Below are 20,469 nucleotides of genomic sequence, written 5' to 3'. Positions count from 1 at the left end.
ACTTGAAAGTTGAAATTACTCCTTGATCCATGGGCTGCAGAACGGATGCTGTGCTAGCAGGCGTGAAAACAACATTAATCTCATTGTACCTCTCCATCAGAGCTCTTGGGTGACCAGGTGCATTGCCAATGAGCAGTAATAATTTGAAAAGAATCTTTTTCTCTGAGCAGTAGGTCTCAACAGTGGTCTTAAAATATTCAGTAAACCATGTTGTCGACAGATGTGCTGTCATCCAGGCTTTGTTGTTCCATGTGTAGGGCACAGGCAGAGTAGATTTAGCGTAATTCTTAAGGGCCCTAGGATTTTCGGAGTGGTAAATAAACATCGGCTTCAACTTCAAGTTGAAGTCACTGGCTGTATTAGCTCCTAAAGAGCGTCAGCCTGTCCTTCGAAGCTTTGAAGCCAGTCATTGACTTCTCCTCTCTAGCTATGAAAGTCCTGAATGACAGCATCTTCCCAATATGAGGCTGTTTCCTCTACATGGAAAATCTGTTGTTTAGTGTAGACACCTTCATTAATGATCTTAGCTAGATCTTCTGGGTAACTTGCCACAGCTTCTACCTCAGCACTTGCAGCTTCACCTTGCACTTTTTCCTTATGGTTATGGCTTCTTTCCTTAAACCTCATGAACCAACCTCTGCTAGCTTCAAACTCTTCTTCTGTAGCTTCCTACCTTCTCTTAGCCTTCATAGAATTTAAGAGAGTTAGGGCCTTGCTCTGGGTTAGGCATTCACAACTTGGCTAACTGTTGCAAGAGGCCTTGCTTTTGACCTATTTTGGCTTTCAACACGCCTTCCTCACTAAGCTTAATCATATCTAGCTTTTGATTTAAGATGAGAGACATGTGACTCTTCCTTTCACTTGAACACTTGAGGCCAGTGTAAGGTTATTAATTGGCCTAATTTCCATATTGTTGTGTCTTAGAGAATAGGGAGGCCCAAGGAAAGGAAGAGAGATGGGCAGGGTGGGGGTGGTGGTGGGAGTGGCTAGCAAGTGAAGCAGTCAGAGCACATTAAGTTCACTGTCTTATATGAGTACAGTTTATGGTGCCCCCAAATAATTACAAGCAAAGCTCACTGATCAGAGATCATCATAACAAATAATGGATAGCACCTAATAACAGATAATGAGAAAGTTTGAAATATTGTGAGAATTACCAAAATGTGACACAGACACAAAGTAGGCAAATGCTGTTGGAAAAATGGTGCCAGTAGACTTGCTCAGTGCAGGTTTGCCACAAACCTTCAGTTTGTAAAAATGAAATATCTGTAAAGTGCAATAAAATAGGTATGCTTGTACTCTCTACCCATTAGCTGTACTAAATCTATAAGACTCCAGATGTGATCCTCAAAGAGCCCACTGAGTGGCAGGAAGTCTCTCAAAAAGCAGTCCCATAGTTGGTGACTTCATGTACGTCAGGCTTGGTTTGGGAACTCCACTAGTACAAAGAAAATGGTCGAGAAGTGTGTTTTTTAATGACTCCCCCAGAAGCAGAGCTAGAACCTAAGAGATTTTCCAATCCCTTCTGGGCTCCTGGCCTGGGCATCTCCAGACCCTCTGGAGGGCTGCTTAGTTCTCGTCATTAGGATCTCCAGGGGTGAGGGGCAGCCTCCTCTTATAGCCCACTTCCCTGTTCTGCTACCCTGTTGTGACACTGTTGCCTTCGTTAGTGTCTACTGAACACCTTCTCTGTGCCAGATCCTCGGGAGCCATGAATGAAATACACCCTTGGTCTCAAGACCAGAAGGGCACAGTTGCTATCATGAGCTAATTAAGTGCACTGACAGATGGATGCCCGGTGCTGTAGGAGCCAGTCCCTCCTGATGACTGATGGAGATCTCTCCTCAAACGCAAGCCCAGTTCACCCTGCTCACTCCTCTGCGGGCAAGGAGACTCAGAGGCTCAGTTCCCAACACCATCCACCTACTAAGAAATAGTCACGAGTTATCCATCGGCCTCCCTCTCACAGGATCAACCTCTTCATCGTCAGGAAGGTCACTTCTGGGTGCAGGAGATGGTAGGAAGTAGCCCACTCCCTATGTTCCTGCCGGCTGCTTTACAAAGGAGCAGAAGAGCTGCCCTGCCAGGCCATGGTCCAGGGCCCTCCTTTCTGTTACATGCCATTGCAACCCTTAGCAGTCCGTCTCCCAGCTCCCAGAGCAGCCAGGAGGAAAACCAAGCACACCGTCGGCTTTCTAAATACCGCCTTGCTTCCCCCGATGACTCGTATGGGTTTGCATGAGAAGACTTGTTAGGACTATTTGTTCTACAAGGCGGGCCCTCAAATGACCAAAGCCTGGCTCCCTGGGTCGGCCTTAGGGTTAGGGAATCAACTCTTCATACTTGCTACTTACATTAGCCTGTGCAGTTTTACAATTGGTGCTTGGTCTCTGAAGCCTTTTAAGAAGTTTTATTTGAAGACAGTAGTGATGAACCTAATCCCAAATGTAGAGAAAAAAAAAATGTTTCCTGGGAAATGCCTGAGAATTGCCAGGTGTTTTTATAGAGCCCAGGAAAGAGAGAGGAACAGGGAATGAAGAAAAATAAGAAACAGTAGGAATTTCATACACGTGCTGAGCGTGTGATCAAAGACGTGGTCACTGTCTTCGGTAGGAAGGGGCAAGTGGGAAATAGACAAGACAAGGCATGAAAACCAGCCACCTGTCTCTCCTCTGCCACTGCCGCCTTCTCCAGGGCCCTTCCCTAGCTTTTGCTCCTGAGGGACGGTCAGAGGCAGGCTCTGAGGATGGGAGACTGATGTACTGTGTGGGATGGGGCCTCGGATCTCCTTGTCCTTATTTTTCAGGCCTGCAACCCTCCCACCCACCTAACTCAGCCTCCACTATACAGTTGAAGGAACTGGGGCCCAGGGAGTGAGGTGATTTACCCCTTATCTGACAGCCCGTTAGGAGCATGGCCAAGCAGTCATGTGCAGACTTGAAGAAATGGTGTCTTTGTTTCTGGACTTTAAAAGGATATTAAAATGAGAACATCTTACTGGATTGGAAATTTAACAGACTTGAGTGAAAAGATATGTGAAAACATTACAAAGCCAGTGGCGTCCCTAGGTGTGACACAACTGAAAACTAAAGTGTTGGGCAAGTAGGACGTTGTCCTTAGTGTGACTGTACCCCTTCCCTACCCTCTCTGTTGTCCCTGTAGGCCGCCAGCTCACCGGAGCCGAGAGGGCCTCCACGGCCACTGCAGAGGAGACGGACATCGATGCAGTCGAGGCCCCGCTCCCAGGGAATGAGGCCCTGGAGTTCAGCCGAGGTGTGACTGACCTCGACGCGGTAGGGAAGGAAGGAGGCTCCCATACAGACTCCAAGGTAAGCCGGAGGTGGCCCACCCAGGCGGTCTGCACGCACACCACCTCCCAGAGCAGTCTGTGTCACAGCCTCAGCCCCTGTCGGTCACCTCTTAGCGCCTGCTGGGTCACCTTTAGGGTGAGGCGCTCCCCAGCACCGTGGTGGTTCCAGAGCACGTTTTACTTCCTTTCAGAGGGGCCTGACTTCTAGAGATTCAGTCCCCGTGCGTTGATGCTAGACGCTGCTGCGTGTCAGGATGCCACAGAGCTCATTCCCGATGCGTGCCACCCTCCAGGGTCCCATCAGCACTGGGTCCCCTTCTTCCCAGTGGAAGCCCCACCTTTAATGGCACCTTGTCGCTGCACAATACCTGTGCATGGCTAATCCTTGCACAATGTGACATGATCCCCGGGGGCTCAGCTGAAGGAGCAGAGTGAGTTAGGGCTGCCTCTGCCTGCAGCTAGGGGTTGTGTGCCTTTGATGCTCCTGGGGAGGCTGGAGATTGGCCCCTTGGAGGTTAGAAACTGCCAGACCACCTCAGCCGTCATCAATTTCAACCTCGTATCTTACGGGTGAGGTGATGGCCGCCCTCAAAGAGTTCCTGATAGGATCCAGGTTAAGAAACTAAGAACCTCCAACCCAAAGACAAAACAACCCCCCCCGCACCCCCCTCACCCCTGCCAACAGGAGGAAACTACTGACAAATTCCCCTTCCTGTAGATTCCCTGCCAGTTGCCTGTATCAGGAGTGCCTCTCTTTCCTCACCATGCAATGCCTTTTCTCAAGTGGAAGTCGTTAGGCTAGTTCATCAGAAAGAGAAACCTGTCTAGTTTGAAGGGCAATGTTGTTCCCGATTGTCTGCCTGATATCTTCTTTGGTGCCCAATTTGTACTCTGCAAGTGGCAAAAGCCCTCTGTCACTGGGTGCTTCCTCTTGCACATCTGAAAAAGGACCAGCAGCAGAGCTGCCAGAAATCAAATTCAACCCTGTGCTTGAATTCTCTGGCTCACAGAAACCGTCTTAATGAAAGTGTCCAACTACCGGGAGGGAGACAGGAGGGAAGGGAATAGAAACTGCTTTCCCCTTTCAGAGAGAGGATCTCTCCAGACCACTATCTGTGTCCCGACTTGCTTCCCTGGTGGCTCTCACTGTGAGAGGAGGCCGTGCTGGGCTGGAGCGCCTCCCTCACCTGTGGCCAGCCCAGGAGAACCCTGCAGAGCCTGGAAGAGGGAGCCCTAAGAACACAACAAAGTAAAGGTAGAAGCCACCCCGTAGTGGGGTGGTAGGTAGCTATCTTTCATAGAGACAGATCCCTCTAAGTCCAGAACCTCAAGTGACTCAACAACATGGTATAGTTGGAAGCTATGGGCAAGTGATAGGATGATCTCAGCTGCCTGGTCTCCCATCACATGGCATCAGTAACTCAGGTGTCCAGATAGGGTTTTCTGACTCTGTGGTCCCAGCCCAGGCCATCAGATCATCATCTCCTCTGTGGGAGTCCGTCCACATTTCCACCGAAGATGTAGCATTGCGGCTTCCCGGGTGGCACAGTGGTTAGGAATCCGCCTGCCAATGCAGGGAACGCAGGTTCCAGCCCTCGTCCAGGAGGATCCCACATGCCGCAGAGCAGCTAAGCCCGTGCGCCACAACAGTAAGCCTGCGCTCTAGAGCCTGAGAGCCACAACTCCTGAGTCTGTGTGCCACAACTACTGAAGCCCACGTGCCTAGAGCCCGTGCTCTGGAAGGGAGGCCAGTGCAATGAGAAGCCCACACAATGAAGAGTAGTCCCACAACTAGAGAAAGCCCACGCACGGCAATGAAGACCCAGTGCAGCCAAAAAAAAAAAAAAAAAAGACGTAGCATTTCCAGCTCTTGGTTAAAAGCGGGCCATTTCACCCCACCCTCCTACACGCTAAAGGCAGACTCCTAAAGGTGGCGCCTGCCCAGGGTCACGCCGTGTCTCCTCTTCTCCGCCAGGTCTCAGCCCGCCCCCAGGAGCCCGTGCTGACAGCCTCGCCCAGGATGCTTCTTCCCTCTTCTTCCTCGAAGCCCCCGGGCTTGGGCGCGGGCACGCCGCTGTCCACCCAGCACCAGATGCAGCTCCTCCAGCAGCTCCTCCAGCAGCAGCAGCAACAGACACAAGTGGCTGTGGCCCAGGTTCTCCTCAGCCTCCTCCCTACTTCGCAGGCTCCACTCTCATGGGCTTGACGCGCCTTCCTTAGCGAGGGGCACAGGGCAGGTTTACAACCTAGCAAGCTGTGAGGGATGGCTCCCGCTGTTGGGTCGTTGCTTGTTGAGCAATGGGGGCGGCAGGGAGGGGAGAGATGGGGGACGCGGTAGAAATGGGAAGAAGTGTTTTGGCTTCCCGTGTACCCCCGCTCTGAGTTGGGCTTGGCTGGCTTGGCTGGATGTTGTTGGATAATGATTTGAACCGACTAAGGAACAAGATGCACATAATTTCACCCTTCCTTTCCTACCTTCATTTGCTGGTGTTTGGGGTGGGAATGGACGCCTCTGGAGTCAGGACAGATGTGACTTTGTGATACCACTCTTAAAAGAGTTTAAAGTGTGAATTTGTCCCAAACACCCTTGCAGAAGCCACCACCCTGGAAACCTTGTCCATAGGGATTTCCATGCCTCTGTTAGTCATCTACGCATTCCAGGAAGGTTTTTTTTTTTTTTTTAAAGATTTCTCCAAGCAGAATTTGATACCATACTGGCCTGGAGTTCATTATATTGGGATTTAACTGACAGGAACGTAGGCGTAGTATTTGAGCCATAATGAGAAGACTTGGCTTAGATTTCAGGAGCCAAGTGCTGTGTGAGCCCTGAAGACGTGTTGCGCTGCTGCTGCCTTAGAAAGGAGGGGTGAGCTGATTTCCCTGCTGCTTTTAGCAGGGATGCCTCTCGCTTGCTTTCTGTGCAGGGCATGGTAGAGTCCACATCTTCCTTGGAACTTGTGAGTCCGAGCTTCATCTTCTCTATGGGCCATCGGGGAATAGTGAAGACACAATCGTTTGTACCGTTTACAGGCTGAATTCTGTGGTAGGAGTCAGACAGGGTGAGGACCTGGGTGGGTAGATGCAGACAGTGAGGAGGAAGGTGGGGTCTTCAGGCTTTGGAGAGTTGGTGAGAGATTGGGAAAGGCAGCTCTATGCATCGACATTCTACATCTGGTCAACCAGGCTGGCCTTCTGCGTTCTTGAATGAGAACACGAAGACTTCTCTAGGGAGCTCTTATCGATCCTCATCGTTTCTTCTCCTTACTCATCTCGTGACCCTTGGGTGGAGTGAATCACCCAGGTGGAGCCGTCCTTTCCAACACACACCCCTTGAGGAAGCAGCCAGCAGCCTACCCAGAACGATGCAATGACTTGGGTCTTGAGAAGACCTTCTTTGTAACAGTCTCACCCTGACCTGGGCCTGAGGCCCAGCCTCATGGGTGCCTTTTGCAGCCAGATTTCAAGAGAGTAAAATCAGTAGGGCGCTGCTTCCAAGGGATTTGAACCTTTTTAAAAATCCAGACCATGAACCCAAAAGGATGTGTGCTAATTCTAGGAGGATTCGCAGGTGTTCCCAAAACAGCAACAATGAGGAGGAATGTCATTAATGGCTTCTTATATTTGGGGGAAAAATCATCGCCTTTTGTCAGATAACACAGTTCATCTCCTCTAGTTACTAACGGAGTGGCTGTCCCGAGAATCCCCTCCTCCCAGGTGTGACGGCTGACAGGAGCAGAAAGCCGGCGTGCTGCAGCACGGGGCCGTTCAGCAACTCACGTCGTTTCCAAAGTTTCCCGTTAAATATAAATCCATCCTCCAGCCATGATACTTTTCTCCTTCAGCATATCCATTGCCAAGTAATTATTATTTATCTAAGAACGGGCTTGATGCGTATTCATGGTGAATATTACCGGAGAGGCATTTGAATGTGAACTCACTGCTTAATACTAAAGAGAAACTATTTGCACATGTACAGTCTGCACAAGAAGAGTGTTGAGGCAGTTAACGTACTCAGCGAAGCCACAAGACCTGTAAGTCTCCCACAGTCAGGATGAAAGCCTAAGAGCGGTTCTCTGGCCCAGAATCAAGCATCTGTCTCAAGCAGGCGTCACTGCCCTGGCCCTATTTTAATTGCCTCTGTCCTTGAAGACAGTGAAGCTAGGAGAGGGGAAGAGCATGGTTCCAGTTGCAGTTCACTTGATGAGCCTCTCTCAGTTCCAGCCACTTCCACAGGCTGGACACCCTCAGCCTCTCCTGCACTTGGAGTCTGTTGATTATAGTTGGTGGTGTCCTGGTTGAGTCTCAGTTCAGGCAGTGACATGACTGAAAGGCCACCAGAGTGCATCAGTATCCCACATGGATGAAATGCCTTGGGGTAGGGTCGTAGACTTCTAAAATCTTCAGGTCAGACAGCACCTTGAGGTCTTCAGAGAGCTTCTGGAGCAGACTCCTCTGCCCTTCTCTCCCCTCCTCACAAGCAGTCTCTTCAGTTTGCCCCTTCCTTTGCTGCCCGGGAATGAAGCAGCCGTATTATTGTAACCTCTCAACTGGCTTTCAGCTCCCCTGTCCTCCGGACCAATTCAGTCCTAAACCAGCCTTCAGCGACAGGCTTCTCTGCGTGTTCCTCTCCCACTCTCTTTGTAGCATTTGATCCAAGGGCTTTTTATTAGTATCCATATCTTTGGGTATAAACGATATAAGATACATAGGTGGACTAATAGATAGGTCTTCTTGACATCTTTCATGCATTTAAAACATATCAAATCTGGCATACATGGTTTCTCTGCACAGTGTCCAGTATGAGGTCAACTTTTACTTGTTCTGTCAGACTCTACTGCCGTCAAACTGCAAGGTTTCTTTCTTCGTTAAACTACCAGCAGTCCTCAGAATTCCAATGGGTAATACTGTGATCTCAGCCCTTCAATGGGAACATATTTTCCTTTGCTCTGGGGGCATCCAAGTCCTCCTGTGTGGCTCCCGAGAAGAGCTAAGGATAAAGATAGTTTCTTGCAAACAGGTGCACTCTTGGGGTCCCTTGTTGCATGATTTATGCCCCTCTCCCCCATTTATTCTCACAGGCCAGTCTGGTTCTACTGTTATCAATGGGGCTAGGCTTAGATCTCCTTCACAGCATTCTGATTTGGCCTGAGACCTCAAGATCTCTCCCAGCCTCTCCCTAAATTGGTTCAGAGCTGACCTAGAAAGGGCCTGTCCTGGCCTTAAAGGTACCCAGGCGAAGGTGTCGCTCAGCTGCCTCTTAAGCATTTCTAGATTAGATATCAGTGTGTAAATAGTGAACCCCAAGCCCTTTGGACCACTTTCCCGAACCCAGCATGAGGCTTGCCTGGCTGCACTAGCTTCCTGCTTTTAGATGGACCAGAAGTTCAAGGGTGCGAACGAGAGTATAGCCAAGCCTTGAACCAAAGCTGGGATGTAGCTGGCGCCCGCATGGCCACGGGCTGGGCCCACACAGCTCCAGAATTGATCCAGGCGCTGTGGCTGACTGGCAACAGTTAAGTAGGCCAGGCTCCTTCACAGTTTGCCAATTCCTGGCCTAGCTCGTGGGGAAAATGTTATACCGCAGCTCAGTGTTGCTATGTAAAGATTTCTCCTCTACCTGTGCCACTTGCACTTGTTCTGAGACAAGTGGTTGGTTACCTGTGCTTCGCAACTGTGTATGCCGTAGTTAGAGGAACAGCGCTAAAACCCCTCCACACCCCGCCGAGGCCCTAGTTTTAGCATCTGGCCTCGTGGCTTCCCCCAGTCCCCAGCGCCCTGGGTGCACTGCCCAGGTCCCCTGCCTTGTGCATGCTGAGACAGCGCTGCCTGCCTCCGCTTGTGTGTCCGGTGTGTGTGTGGGCAAATCGCTCTGGTTCTCCTCACTGCCATTTCCATGTGCCTGCCGCTCCCTAACTTCAGCCTGGGCCTGCCCGCACTTCTCGCGGAGGAGCTGGAGTCCAGGCAAGTAGGCTGGAGAGCCAGTGGGCAGTGGTCTGGTGTTGCTGGGTGGGTTGAGGGTGGGTATCTGAGTTTTGGGAAGTGGCACCCCAGCTGGAGGGCACAGGGTCGAACTTACGCTTGTAGTGCTGTGGCAGGAATGCAGAACTGGACACCGCCCTCCAGGCGTGGCCCTCCCGCGGACTTAGATCATGACCAGAATAAGTCCTTGCCAAAGACCACACAGCTCTGGAAAGGCCAAGCTAACTCCTACCTTTCCAGAAATTGATATGGCCTACCTTTGCAAAAGGTGTCCGATGCTTTAAGAGTGTGCTGAGTACAAATAAGTCCCGCCTGGTAGGGAAGAGGCGGTGTTATCTGCTCCTGTTGCGCCATGGAGAAAGTGAGCACACAGCTGTAGCTGACTGCCCGAGCCAAGGCTGAAAATAATGCTGCCTCATTTTGGTGCTTCGGGGCCAGGCCCACATATGCAAAACACAGGGACTATTAAATTGCCTCACATTTAAAGGAAGTCTTGGCTGTTTTGTCCCAGCTTGGCCTGGTCTGGGTTCTCCTGTGATGTGCAGACTGCTGCAGCGACAGGTCGGAGCCGTATGCCTGCTGCCACTTTTGATGGCTGCAGGAGCAGAAGGGCTCGTCAGCGCCGGGTTTAGGCGGCGGCAGCAGCGTGTGCGTTCTCATTCCCAGGGTTTGAAAATGCCCGAAATGTTATAACTACGTTTGCAAAACTAAAATTCTTATTTAATCTGGCACGAGGAGGACTCAAACACTGCATTTTTCATGGTGCTGAGTGCCAGTGGATTTGGGATGAAAGCTTTTGATGCAAGGGTCGTCTTTTATGTACTGATGGTACCTCCACCACTAGAATGGTTACCTGCAAAAGAAACTTCCAATTTGTTTTTCCCCTGGCTTCTGCAGGAGGGAATTCCTCTTTTGTTCCCAGTCCTAATTCTCTGACTTCCCAGTGGAAATCTAGAGATGTTCTTCAGTGAGCCTTTAGTGAATGGCCCCTGGTACTGGCCACTCCATACGCCTGGATGTGAAATCACAGACTGTCCGAGCCTCTAGCCAACCCTCTCAGTTGAAAGATGGAGAAAGGGAGGTCCAAGTAGAAGTGAATTACCTGCAGTTGCATAGGGAGTAACCAACAGACTCAAGTGTTCCAGCTTCCGTTGGGATGTTCAGATGTGGGGTTCAGGCACCTGAGTCTGTAGCATGTGTGTGCAGGGAACCCTCCAGAGATGCCAGTTAGTGGTAGGCAGGATTCTCCACGTTTTCTGTTTACATGCATTGAAAGTTTTGTTCCACATTTATGCCTAATGTTTCTGTTTTTGTTCCAAAGAAAATAGAAAACGGATAATTAGCAATTCTGTCTGCTCGGTACATTCCTTTCAATGATACTCTTAGTTGGAATAAGTTACATTACTTGCAGGTAGAAGGTTAAGGTTGGCCTTTCCTCTGGGGGCCCTTCTGGGGGTGGGTTTCCCACAGCAACTGTCCTGTTTCTCAGAAGCAACAGGATCTGGGGCACTCTCGGGTGAACTACCTCCATGCTTCAGTTTCCAGGGAAGATAGAGGCTTAATAGCCATCCACCATCTGATATCCAGATTGAAATATTATTGCCACTCTCTTCTCTGTTCTCACCCTTCTCTAGATCTCTCTTTAGATTATCTGAGGCAACAGATGAGGCTGATTTCTGGACCAAAGTATCAGTTCTGTCCTTAGCAGCACCCGGTGGACAACAGATTTACTTTAGATTCCTCAGGCATCCTCCCCCCCACCCCCGAGGGAAAGATCGGCCTCATCTTGGGAGCCACTAATGGAAAGTGGCAACTAATCTCATTAGTGGCCCCACTTAGAGGCAGAGCCAACTGCAGGATCAGGTCCTTAAATCCGGGCAGCGGGAGAAGCAGCCGCTGCATGCAAGAGTATGGTCTCCGAGTGCTGGCTGCTGGGAGGGCTGGCAGGACCCTGGGTCAGGCTTGGCCAGACGGTGGGGCGGACATGGTCTTTTACTCCCTGATAGAACGTGAATCTCTTTGGAGCGGATTACTCTTCAGAAATCCAGAGCATTTGTTGTCTGAGCCAGAGAATTGGCTTTTCCAGTTCCTTCCTTCTCTCTCCTCCGCTCCTGGTTGCAGCTCTCCCACCCTGCTCACCCTGACTCTGTGTCTTTATCCGCACCATGTTTTCGGTTCAAGAAAATGCTCTTTCCCACATGCCTTGGTCCAGGCCACCAAATTCATCAGCTGTGCTTGTTCAGGGACCTTCAGAAACCCTCCTAGAGACCCCTTTATCCACTTCTTAGCAGAAAAATCACGTATGTGTAAATATTGTCATCGTCTCGTGACTCAGTTTCTTCAAACCAGGGTCCTGACAGAATCACCCCACCTCTCCTCCCACTGAATTGTATCCCCACACCCAGATTGCACACGAAGAGCAGACCCTACTGGGCCCTGAGCATTCGGGGTGTGCCATTGCCAGGTGCTCTACCATGAGAAGGCAAGAGTTGATGAGGGTCCCCCTCTTCTCATAGAGGGCGTCTCTGTAAAGCTGTTTACCTCAGCCCTGCCGGGGTTGCTGGATGAGGGCCCTGTTATGAGTCAGTCAGCAAATGTTTGACATTTGCCAGGTATGAAGCATGCTCCCAGGTGCCCTGAGAAATAAAAAGGGAATGGAAGGTCAGGGAAGGAAGCTGACACCCACCCACAGATGTGGAAACACAGCCATTTCACTGACTTAGAAAGGGCATGTGTAGGGCTTCCTGTTTCTCACGGTATTTGGATGCGAGGAAGGGAAGAGGGAAGATTGCAGGGGGTTTACTGTGACACTGTTCTTAGCTAGTGGGTCAGTATATCAGTTTTTGGTTTCGTTTTTTAAAAGACAAGATAAGAAAAACATACCTGCCTCAACACAGCAGTACTACGTTAGCTGTCAAAGGAGTTCCGACAGGGATGGAGCAGGGGGCAGGGTCTGGGGCCCAACTCTTTCCTACCTTTTGCTCGTGGTGTGGGGCTCTGAGTCGTACATGAGTGACACATCGTGGCCCTCACTCAGGACAGAGAGAGAGCCAGTGAGCAGCTTCTTTTGGCTTCTCCTCTGAATTGCAAGCCCAGGTGCCCATTTTGCCCGGGGCAGGGCTCCTTTGTCTTGAATTGAACCTGGAAGGTATCTCTGGTCCTGGCCATCCACCAGTGACTCGCGTTTGCATTCACGTGCCTCCCTTCTCTCTGTCCTGTCTTCTCGCTGTCTCCTCTGCCTCCTCCTCCCCTGCAGGTTCACTTGCTGAAGGACCAGCTGGCTGCTGAGGCTGCGGCGCGGCTGGAGGCCCAGGCTCGCGTGCACCAGCTCCTGCTGCAGAACAAGGACATGCTTCAGCACATCTCTCTGCTGGTGAAGCAGGTGCAGGAGCTGGAGCTGAAGCTGTCGGGACAGAACGCCAGTAAGCCAGGGCCCTGCCCAGCCTCACCTCCGTGGGGAAGCTCCTGTGTTCCACCACATGTTCTCTTCCCTAAAGCTTTTTGGTGGTGCTCTATTGGACCCCTGACCTGACCTGGTATCCCAGCAGAAAACAAAGGCAGCTCTGTTTGTCCCATTCGTACATTTCATGGATTTACAAAAGGGCAGGGCCAGAGAGGGGCTTGGCTGCCTTCTAGCCCAGTGCCCAGACTTGACCTTGAAAGGCCCCGGGAGTCACGACCACATGTTCACCCAGCCTCTCCTCGATGGGGGCCCGGGCTCTTTACACGTAAGCTAGGGCTGCCCGTTTCTTTCTCAGAGGGCTTTTCCCATTGAAACACGCTGAGCACCTATGGTGAATCGTGGTCTCTGTGAGCTCTGCAGGAGACATCGAACTGTTTAGTAGTTTACTCTCCCCGCACTATTTGACAACTCGGCAGCGTAGAAAAGGCTGGCAGCAGTCCGTCTATTTAATGGATAAGGCAGAGGAGTAAACTGTGGCCAGCTAGCTCTGCTGATGAGTGGCAGAGGTTGCCTGGCTCCCAGCCTGCCTCTACTCCCAGCCACCCCCAGGCTGCACTGAGAAGTACTAGAAGACAGCGTGTCTCCACGCCTTCCTCCTGAGCTTGTCCCTGGGTTGTCTGCTGCTCTAAGTGTGCGCTGGCTGTGGACCAATATCTGTTGATCGTATACATAATCTCATTTAATCCCTATAGTGGTAGGTGGTGCTGTGCCCATTTTACAGATGAGGAAACGGACTCAGAGAGGTTAAGTAACCAGCCCACAGTTTCAGGCCTAGCAAAGTGTGGAGCCCAGATTCAGACCCAGGTCTAATGCTTTCCCTGTTATACCAGTAGTTCTCCCAAACGATCCCGTGAGCTTTTTAAAAGATGGATATTCCCAGATCCAACCCACAGAGGTTCTGCATTGGTAGATCTGGGGCAGGGCTGATAACTCTGTGTTTCTAAAGTGGCCCAAAGTTACGGATTGGGAACCACTGTACTTCACCGCTCTGAAAGCCCCTCTGGATTTTTATTTTTGTTTATCAAGGCCCTGTTGTATTCTAATTAATGCCAATTTACAAGGTTGCACCAAGTGTTACTACATGCTTTTAAGGTAGCTCTTCAGTTTGTACCTTCTTCCTACCACACACCCCTTTCAAGGCGTCCACGGGCCTCACCAGCTGATCATGGGCTTATCGTTGCCCTGCCCTTACCACCTCCCCTGAGCTCGTCCCCTTCAGCCTGGCGTGTCTGTGCTGTGTGGGGTGGAAGGAAGAGCTGAAGAGCCCCTGTGAGGGTTCGCTCAACTGGCCAGGGACCTGGGTGGGCCAACGGTGGCTTCCAGACCAAGCACCTTGCTAATGTCGCCCCCTCCCCCTCTTCTCCCCCCACTCCAGTGGGCTCCCAGGATAGCTTGCTGGAGATCACCTTCCGCTCTGGAGCTCTTCCCGTGCTCTGTGACCCCACGACCCCGAAGCCAGAGGACCTGCACTCGCCGCCCCTGGGCGCGGGCTTGGCCGACTTCACCCACCCAGTGGGCAGCCCCTTAGGTAGGCGCGACTGCTTGGTGAAGCTGGAGTGCTTCCGCTTTCTCCCGCCCGAGGACACCCCGCCCCCTGCTCAGGGTGAGCCGCTGCTGGGCAGCCTGGAGCTCATCAAGTTCCGAGAGTCAGGCATCGCCTCGGAGTACGAATCCAACACGGACGAGAGCGAGGAACGCGACTCGTGGTCCCAGGAGGAGCTGCCCCGCCTGCGGAACGTCCTGCAGAGGCAGGAGCTGGGCGACAGCCTGGACGATGAGATCGCCGTGTAGGTGCTGTGGTGCTAGCAGGCGGAGGCCGTGGCCGAGGTGTGGAGGGGCCAAGTCTGGCTGCTGCCCGGGTAGGGGCTGCCGGCGAATGCGCACTGCTGAGGATACCCGGGGGCCCCGAAGCGTTTACAGTTTCAGAAAAGGATTAGGGTTTTGCTTTGGAGGGTCAAGTGGGGAAGACATTGGATTCCCAGAAGTGAATCAGGTCCTGCCTCCTGCTTGCGACTACTGGGTGGGTGGGGGTTGGGCAAGGGACCTCTCGGAGCCCATGGCTTTGGGAGAGGGTCCCTCTTGAGGACCACCAGGCTGCTGAAGGACCTGCTCCCTGCCCGCTGTATCATCAGGCTCCCCTGCTCTGTCGTGTGATGCCCCCTCGCCCCCCCCCCCCCACTTCTGTGGTCCCGACTATGAAGGGAAGCCATCGGTACCTTCTCAGGTACTTTGTGTTTGGATATCAGGATGCTACCAGTTGCCTAACTCTCCCCGACCTTCGTGGGAGGAATTCCTTCTCTAGGCCCTTGCAAAGATTGTAGAGGTCGAACGCTCTAGGCTGAAAGACAGGATAGTCCTTTCAGTGTGAACGTGGAACTGGGATGTGACACATTGCGGGGATAAGCTTTCAGATGAATTGGATCCAGTCACTTTCTGTAGGTGGGCTTCAGGTGTTGCTCCTGAGGGAGACTGGGAGTTGACTGTCATTCAGGCCCTTGCCGTGAAAGCCCGTGGGGAGGACAACCTCTTGCCTGCCCCAGATCACTTAGGTCTGATCCCTCAGTGTGGATGCCCTGCCCACCGCCTGCCTGCAAGTCCAGCTCATCCACGTGGAGGCTGGAAAGCTGCCCTCTCTCCCCTGTGTCCTGCCTCAGGGGCTGTGCCAGCTGAAGCCTTTGTAGCACTCTGCCTCTATAAAAGCCTCAGAGACCCAGAGCCCCCAGCCTTACCTCTCAACCTGTCCCTTCCACTGCGCAGTAGTGATCAAAAAAAAAAAAAAAAAAAAAAACAGAGACTGGTAGCTGAGACCACTCAAGTCCACTCTTCAGAATCACTGCCACTTAAGTCAGAAACGATAGTCACTTTGCCCTTGACCTGTCTCCCTGTGGATGCATGCCTCGAGCACACCTGTAAAAAGTGCCAGGTGCAATTCTCTTTTACCATCCAGGCCTAGAGATTACCACCTGGTACAGTGAGCTGATTGGGGCAGGGAAGGCTAGCTTACTTGTCCTTGGTTCCAATAAGGCCCTAAGTGGCTGTTAACAGATTTAAAGGTGCCTGAAGAGAGAGCTGAGACATGCTAGTGCCAAGTGTTGGGGAAATAAGACTTTATCTTGGACAGCAAACCACAGACCCAGACTGCAATATTATTTGGGGATCAGTTGGTAAGGATGTGGTTGCAAAGTTGAGTTCTTCAAGCCTAACTTGGCTTTATAAAATATAGAAGTGAAAGTGCAGATCTTTTCTTATAGCTACAGTTGGATTTCTTCTAGACCAGAAAGTCCAAATTAAGGAAATAAATGTAGCTTTGTGTTAGCCTTCCTTGGTGCACGAGGGTGTCAGTGGAATGGGACGGGTGCGTGTGTGTGTGCATGTGTGTACACGTGTGCTGGCATTGACACACACGTGTGAGGGAAGGTGTATACGTATGCATAGGCTTGTGAGAAGTGACCAGAGAGAAGAGAATGGGAATCTCCAGGGTGTTTGAATCAACAGTAGAATTGTGTTCTTTTCCTAATGTGCATTTGGTTGGAGAGAGGTGGTCCTGTTTTTGTTATACTTTCTGATTAATCATTGGACGTAGGTCCAGATACACAGGGAAGGAAGAACCATGAAATCGAAGGAGAGAGGTTAGGAGTCCGGTTTGCCTGAGCCTCTCTAGCTAGCTTACAAAATCCTACCCGGGCTTCCTTGAGTGTGGGACCTCTTAGCTCCTTAGAATTTGGGGTGTTCAGGGGAGTGGAAGGTCTGGCTTCTCCAGGCCCACTGCCTGCAAGCAGGGGCTGAGGACAAAGCCAGAGGCCAGTGGGTTAGGTGTGTGGAATGTGGTAGGAGAAGGCTTCTTTGGGATGGGGAGAAGAGTGGGTGGGGGGCATAGTTTCTAAAAGGGTCTTGAAAACCTTGCCAAGGGAAGGAAGAAAGGAGATGGTGGAGAGGTTGAAGAACTGGAGAGACTAGTTCTATGTACCGCTGACTTGGGACCCATTTAAGACCCTTGCCCTCGGGGTGCCCCGCAGTGGTTTCCACCCACCTCGGCCCCATTCTTTCCCCAGTTCAGGCCCTCCCTGGAGCACTGGTTTGTGTGTTGGCATCCCACACCAGCGCGCACTAGGTGTGTTGGAGGTGAAGGAGACAAAGGACAGATCTAGGGGCCTTGAAGGGTCACCAGCCACTGGGAAGGAAAGGGAATGTTGCAGACCTGATCTCCGAGCAATGTCACCCTGTCCTCTCTCCTTGCTTCTTGCTCTGCTAACTCAACTCCTGCCCCCCTCTTTTTCATCCTTCTACTCTGCCCCGTATGGAGGACAAGTGGACACCAGGGGCGCCTCCCTTACTGTACCTGCCCCAGCCTTTCCTGGGTGCCAGCAGACTCTTGGGTACACGAGGCTCCCACAGTTGCGGAGCCAGGAAAGAACTTCTCTGCACAGGATGGACTGTATATTGGGACTGAAAATCATATTCCTGCTTATACCAATGCTGTCTATAAAGCCTCTTCATAGCCTCACTTCTCTCAACTCTCATTTAGGGGTTGTATTCCTTTTATTTTCTCTCTGCCTGACTGCTTCCTCCCACTCTGCCCCCTCCCCCTGCGCCCTCTACTTCCTAAAACTGTGTGGCATTAACTCTGTTGGATCAACTCTCTGGGAAAAGATTCTGTTCATGTTAAGTGCACTTACTCCCTGGATGTTGTCACTAGTCTAGTGGCTTTTGCTAAATAAACCTTTCTTGTTTCTAAAAGCTTTTCCATTGTCTTTTCTTGCCTTTTCTATTCCACCTGCTCTTTCCCCCACCCGCCTCCCAACTTCCCGAGCCCGGTGGCATCAGCTCTGTGACGCACCATTCCCGAGGGTGTGTGGTGTTTAGAAAGAACTCGTGTGTTCCTTCAAGCAGCGGGGGAAGGTGGTGCCTTCAGGGGCAGTTGATTCAGACCAGCCTTGCAGGATCGGGCTGTACCAACGGTTCTTATCCAAGGGCGAGTTCGCTCCCCCAAGAGCTGGATGTTCGGTGACGTCTGGAGACGTTTTTGGTTGTCACAACTCGGAAGGAGGCTATTGACACATAGTGGTTGGAAGCCAGGGATGTTGCTAAATATTCTACAGTGAACAGAACAGCCTCGCCACAAAGAATTATCCAGCCCAAAATGTCAGTAATGCCTAGGCTATACCCGTTTTTTTTTTTTGGACTCTCCCAAACCCCAGGTCTTTTCAAACTCCAGACATCACTGGACTATACTGGCGGCAGCAGCAAGTTTTGAGTGCTTGAAAAAGTACATCGTAGATATTTTCAGATATAACTAAGATCATCAAGATTATAAAATTTCACTGACTCCCCGACTAAATGTCTGAAATATGTAGTTGGTAGGTTTCTGGATGGGCCCATTCCAGGAATGTCCATACTGGAGGCAAACAGACTTCTTCCCACACCTGCCTAGAAGGGTTATGGTGTCACTGACACACAGCTCAGCAGAGGAGGCCTGACTCGTTGAGGTGTGGGCTTTCCTGCAGGGAGTAGAAATGAAAGGGGAGGAGGGATGCCGGCAGAGAGGATGTTAGAGAAATACGGAGCTGCAGGATCTCGCAAAACCCACATCGTGAAAACCAGGCTCCCCTGACTGGAACGCATAGCCACTGTGAAGGCAGAGGTTTTGTTAGACCTGATACTTCGGTAGGCCAGGCCTGAAGGAAAGTTGGAGGGTCAGATCAACCAGGCTCACATATCCTCTGCCCTTTTCTGGCTGAGTGAACTGAACTGAGCCTTATTTTCTTATCTGTAAAATGGGAATGCAACACACCACATAAGGCTATAATGAAGAGTAGATGCGATGGTATTTTAGAAGCACCCAACAGAATGCCAGGCAGTGGCCCAGGGCACAATACAGTTTACCCCCTCATTAACTGGGGGGGGGGGGGCGTGTTTGTTCTGCTCGGTGCAGTTGTGCTCTGCGTGCATTTTCTGCTGAGCGGAAACTATTCAGAGCTCTGTACTGAGAAAGCTACTGGGGTCATAATGACCCTACGTTAAACGTGAAAGGTGGAAAGTACCCTGTCCTTAGGGAGAAGACGCTAAATTCTCGCACCTGCCAGGCCATGATTAGCATGTGCTGTGGCCCTTGGGCTCAGTCCCTGGCCTTTGGGTGGATTTCTCTCTCTCTCTCTCCTTTTTTTTTTTTTTTTTTTTTTTTAAGCTGTGCTCTGTGCCCATGATGTGGGTGCCCTGGAGGAGGGAGTGAGGGCTGGGCAGAGGGAGAGAGACCAGATGAGGAGTGATTCCACGCCTGGTCCTGCCACAGACCATGCTGAGACTGCGACCGGTCTCCTCAAGTCCATTCCGTGTCCCCCTCCTTGTAACTCCCTCAGGAGCCCTGTCGAGGGGACACACGTGCATAGTAGCGTCTGTAAGGAGAAGCCTCCGGGGGCTCCGGTGCCCTTTCCATTTAGGAAAGCAGGAGCTCAGAGTGAGGACTAAAGACTTGCCAGAGTCACTCATCTGCTCCCTCCGGGAACCGGGCCCTGGAAGCAATGGAATAATGTCAGGGCTGCCTGAAGACCACCCTGCCCCTCAGTGAGTGGGTGGGACCCTGCATGTCCTGGCTCCCAGGCCAGCTGGAGCCTGCAAATCAAGTAGACTCTGGGACTCTGACTTAGTGGGTAGAGGGTGAGGGAAAGAGTGGGGAACTGGGTGCAGGACTGGGAGTGCTCTCACAGCAAGGGACTGGTGTGTGATGGGGGTGTGAGCCAGCCTGTCTCTCACAAAAGAACCACCAATGATATATTTTTTTTTTTTTTGCGGTACGCGGGCCTCTCACTGTTGTGGCCTCTCCCGTTGTGGAGCACAGGCTCTGGACGCACAGGCTCAGCAGCCATGGCTCACGGGCCCAGCCGCTCCACGGCATGTGGGATCTTCCTGGACCGGGGCACGAACCCGCGTCCCCTGCATCGGCAGGCGGACTCTCAACCACTGTGCCACCAGGGAAGCCCCCACCAATGATATTTTAGCAGAACAGTGATAAGCAGAAGCAGCTCGGCCAAACTATAAAGTGGGGCTTCGGAAGACTTAAGTATGTGACCCCTGGAAGGGTAAGGGGAGATCCTCCACCCTAACCCATTGGCCAAGCAGTGGGGAAGCAGACACAAGGGGAGGGTTGGTGCCAGGGTCCCAGAAAGGAAATGCCCCCTTGCAGTGAAAGGGCCCACTGAGTCATTAGGGAGATGAAATGACAGGTAAATAAGGCCTAAAAATAAGACCATCAAACATAAGCTCTTTTTTCTGTAACCACATAATGGGCAAAACCGATGTCCTTGCTGCACCCTTGATGCTCATCCGTTTTTCTGGGTCAGAGTTGGCTATGAGGTTTGCTCAGAAATGGAATAAGGGTCAGGGCTGTCTGCTGGGACATTTCTTGGTACTAGGAAGCAGTGTTTTCACATGTTTACCCGGCTTTTCAGACATGACTCAACAGAGCCATGTAAAGATACCCCCCAGGCCAGAAGTGATCTGTTTTGCTTCAGCCAGAGATGTCCCTTCCAAATGAAGGATCATGGTACACGTGGTGGGAATGGGCCCCAGCCCTGTTTGCCTCTTTTCTGCCTTATGCGTGGGGCATGTTGTCCTCCCTGTTCCACCCCTCAGAAGATCTAACACCTAAGAAGCTTTCAAACTGTGCAGAGATTCTGCTGGTGGAACCGACAGAAAAGGGCGTTCAACCCTTCTCCCTCAG

The 20,469-nt window shown here is 51.5% G+C and overlaps 1 protein-coding gene across 5 annotated transcripts in view; it reads left to right on the top strand.

Annotated features, from left to right (window-relative positions):
- LOC101284709 (carboxyl-terminal PDZ ligand of neuronal nitric oxide synthase protein) overlaps nt 1-20,469 on the top strand; it is a 308,869-nt gene that overhangs the window by 275,773 nt on the left and 12,627 nt on the right. For 3 of the 5 annotated variants that reach the window (XM_049709116.1, XM_049709118.1, XM_049709120.1), the window contains exons 7-11: nt 3,163-3,329; nt 5,286-5,465; nt 9,230-9,271; nt 12,546-12,711; nt 14,128-14,280. In XM_049709116.1, the coding sequence (XP_049565073.1) occupies nt 3,163-3,329; nt 5,286-5,465; nt 9,230-9,271; nt 12,546-12,711; nt 14,128-14,280 (708 nt within the window). Of the gene's footprint in view, nt 1-3,162; nt 3,330-5,285; nt 5,466-9,229; nt 9,272-12,545; nt 12,712-14,127; nt 19,747-20,469 lie in introns of those variants that run through there. The other 2 variants (XM_004282024.4, XM_049709124.1) reach the window with 2 other exon arrangements.

This window comes from Orcinus orca, chromosome 1 (assembly GCF_937001465.1).
Source record: "Orcinus orca chromosome 1, mOrcOrc1.1, whole genome shotgun sequence".
In the NCBI taxonomy this organism is placed as follows: domain Eukaryota; kingdom Metazoa; phylum Chordata; class Mammalia; order Artiodactyla; family Delphinidae; genus Orcinus; species Orcinus orca.
Note: the sequence above shows the minus strand (reverse complement) of the source record. Positions and strands in the feature narration are given on the sequence as shown.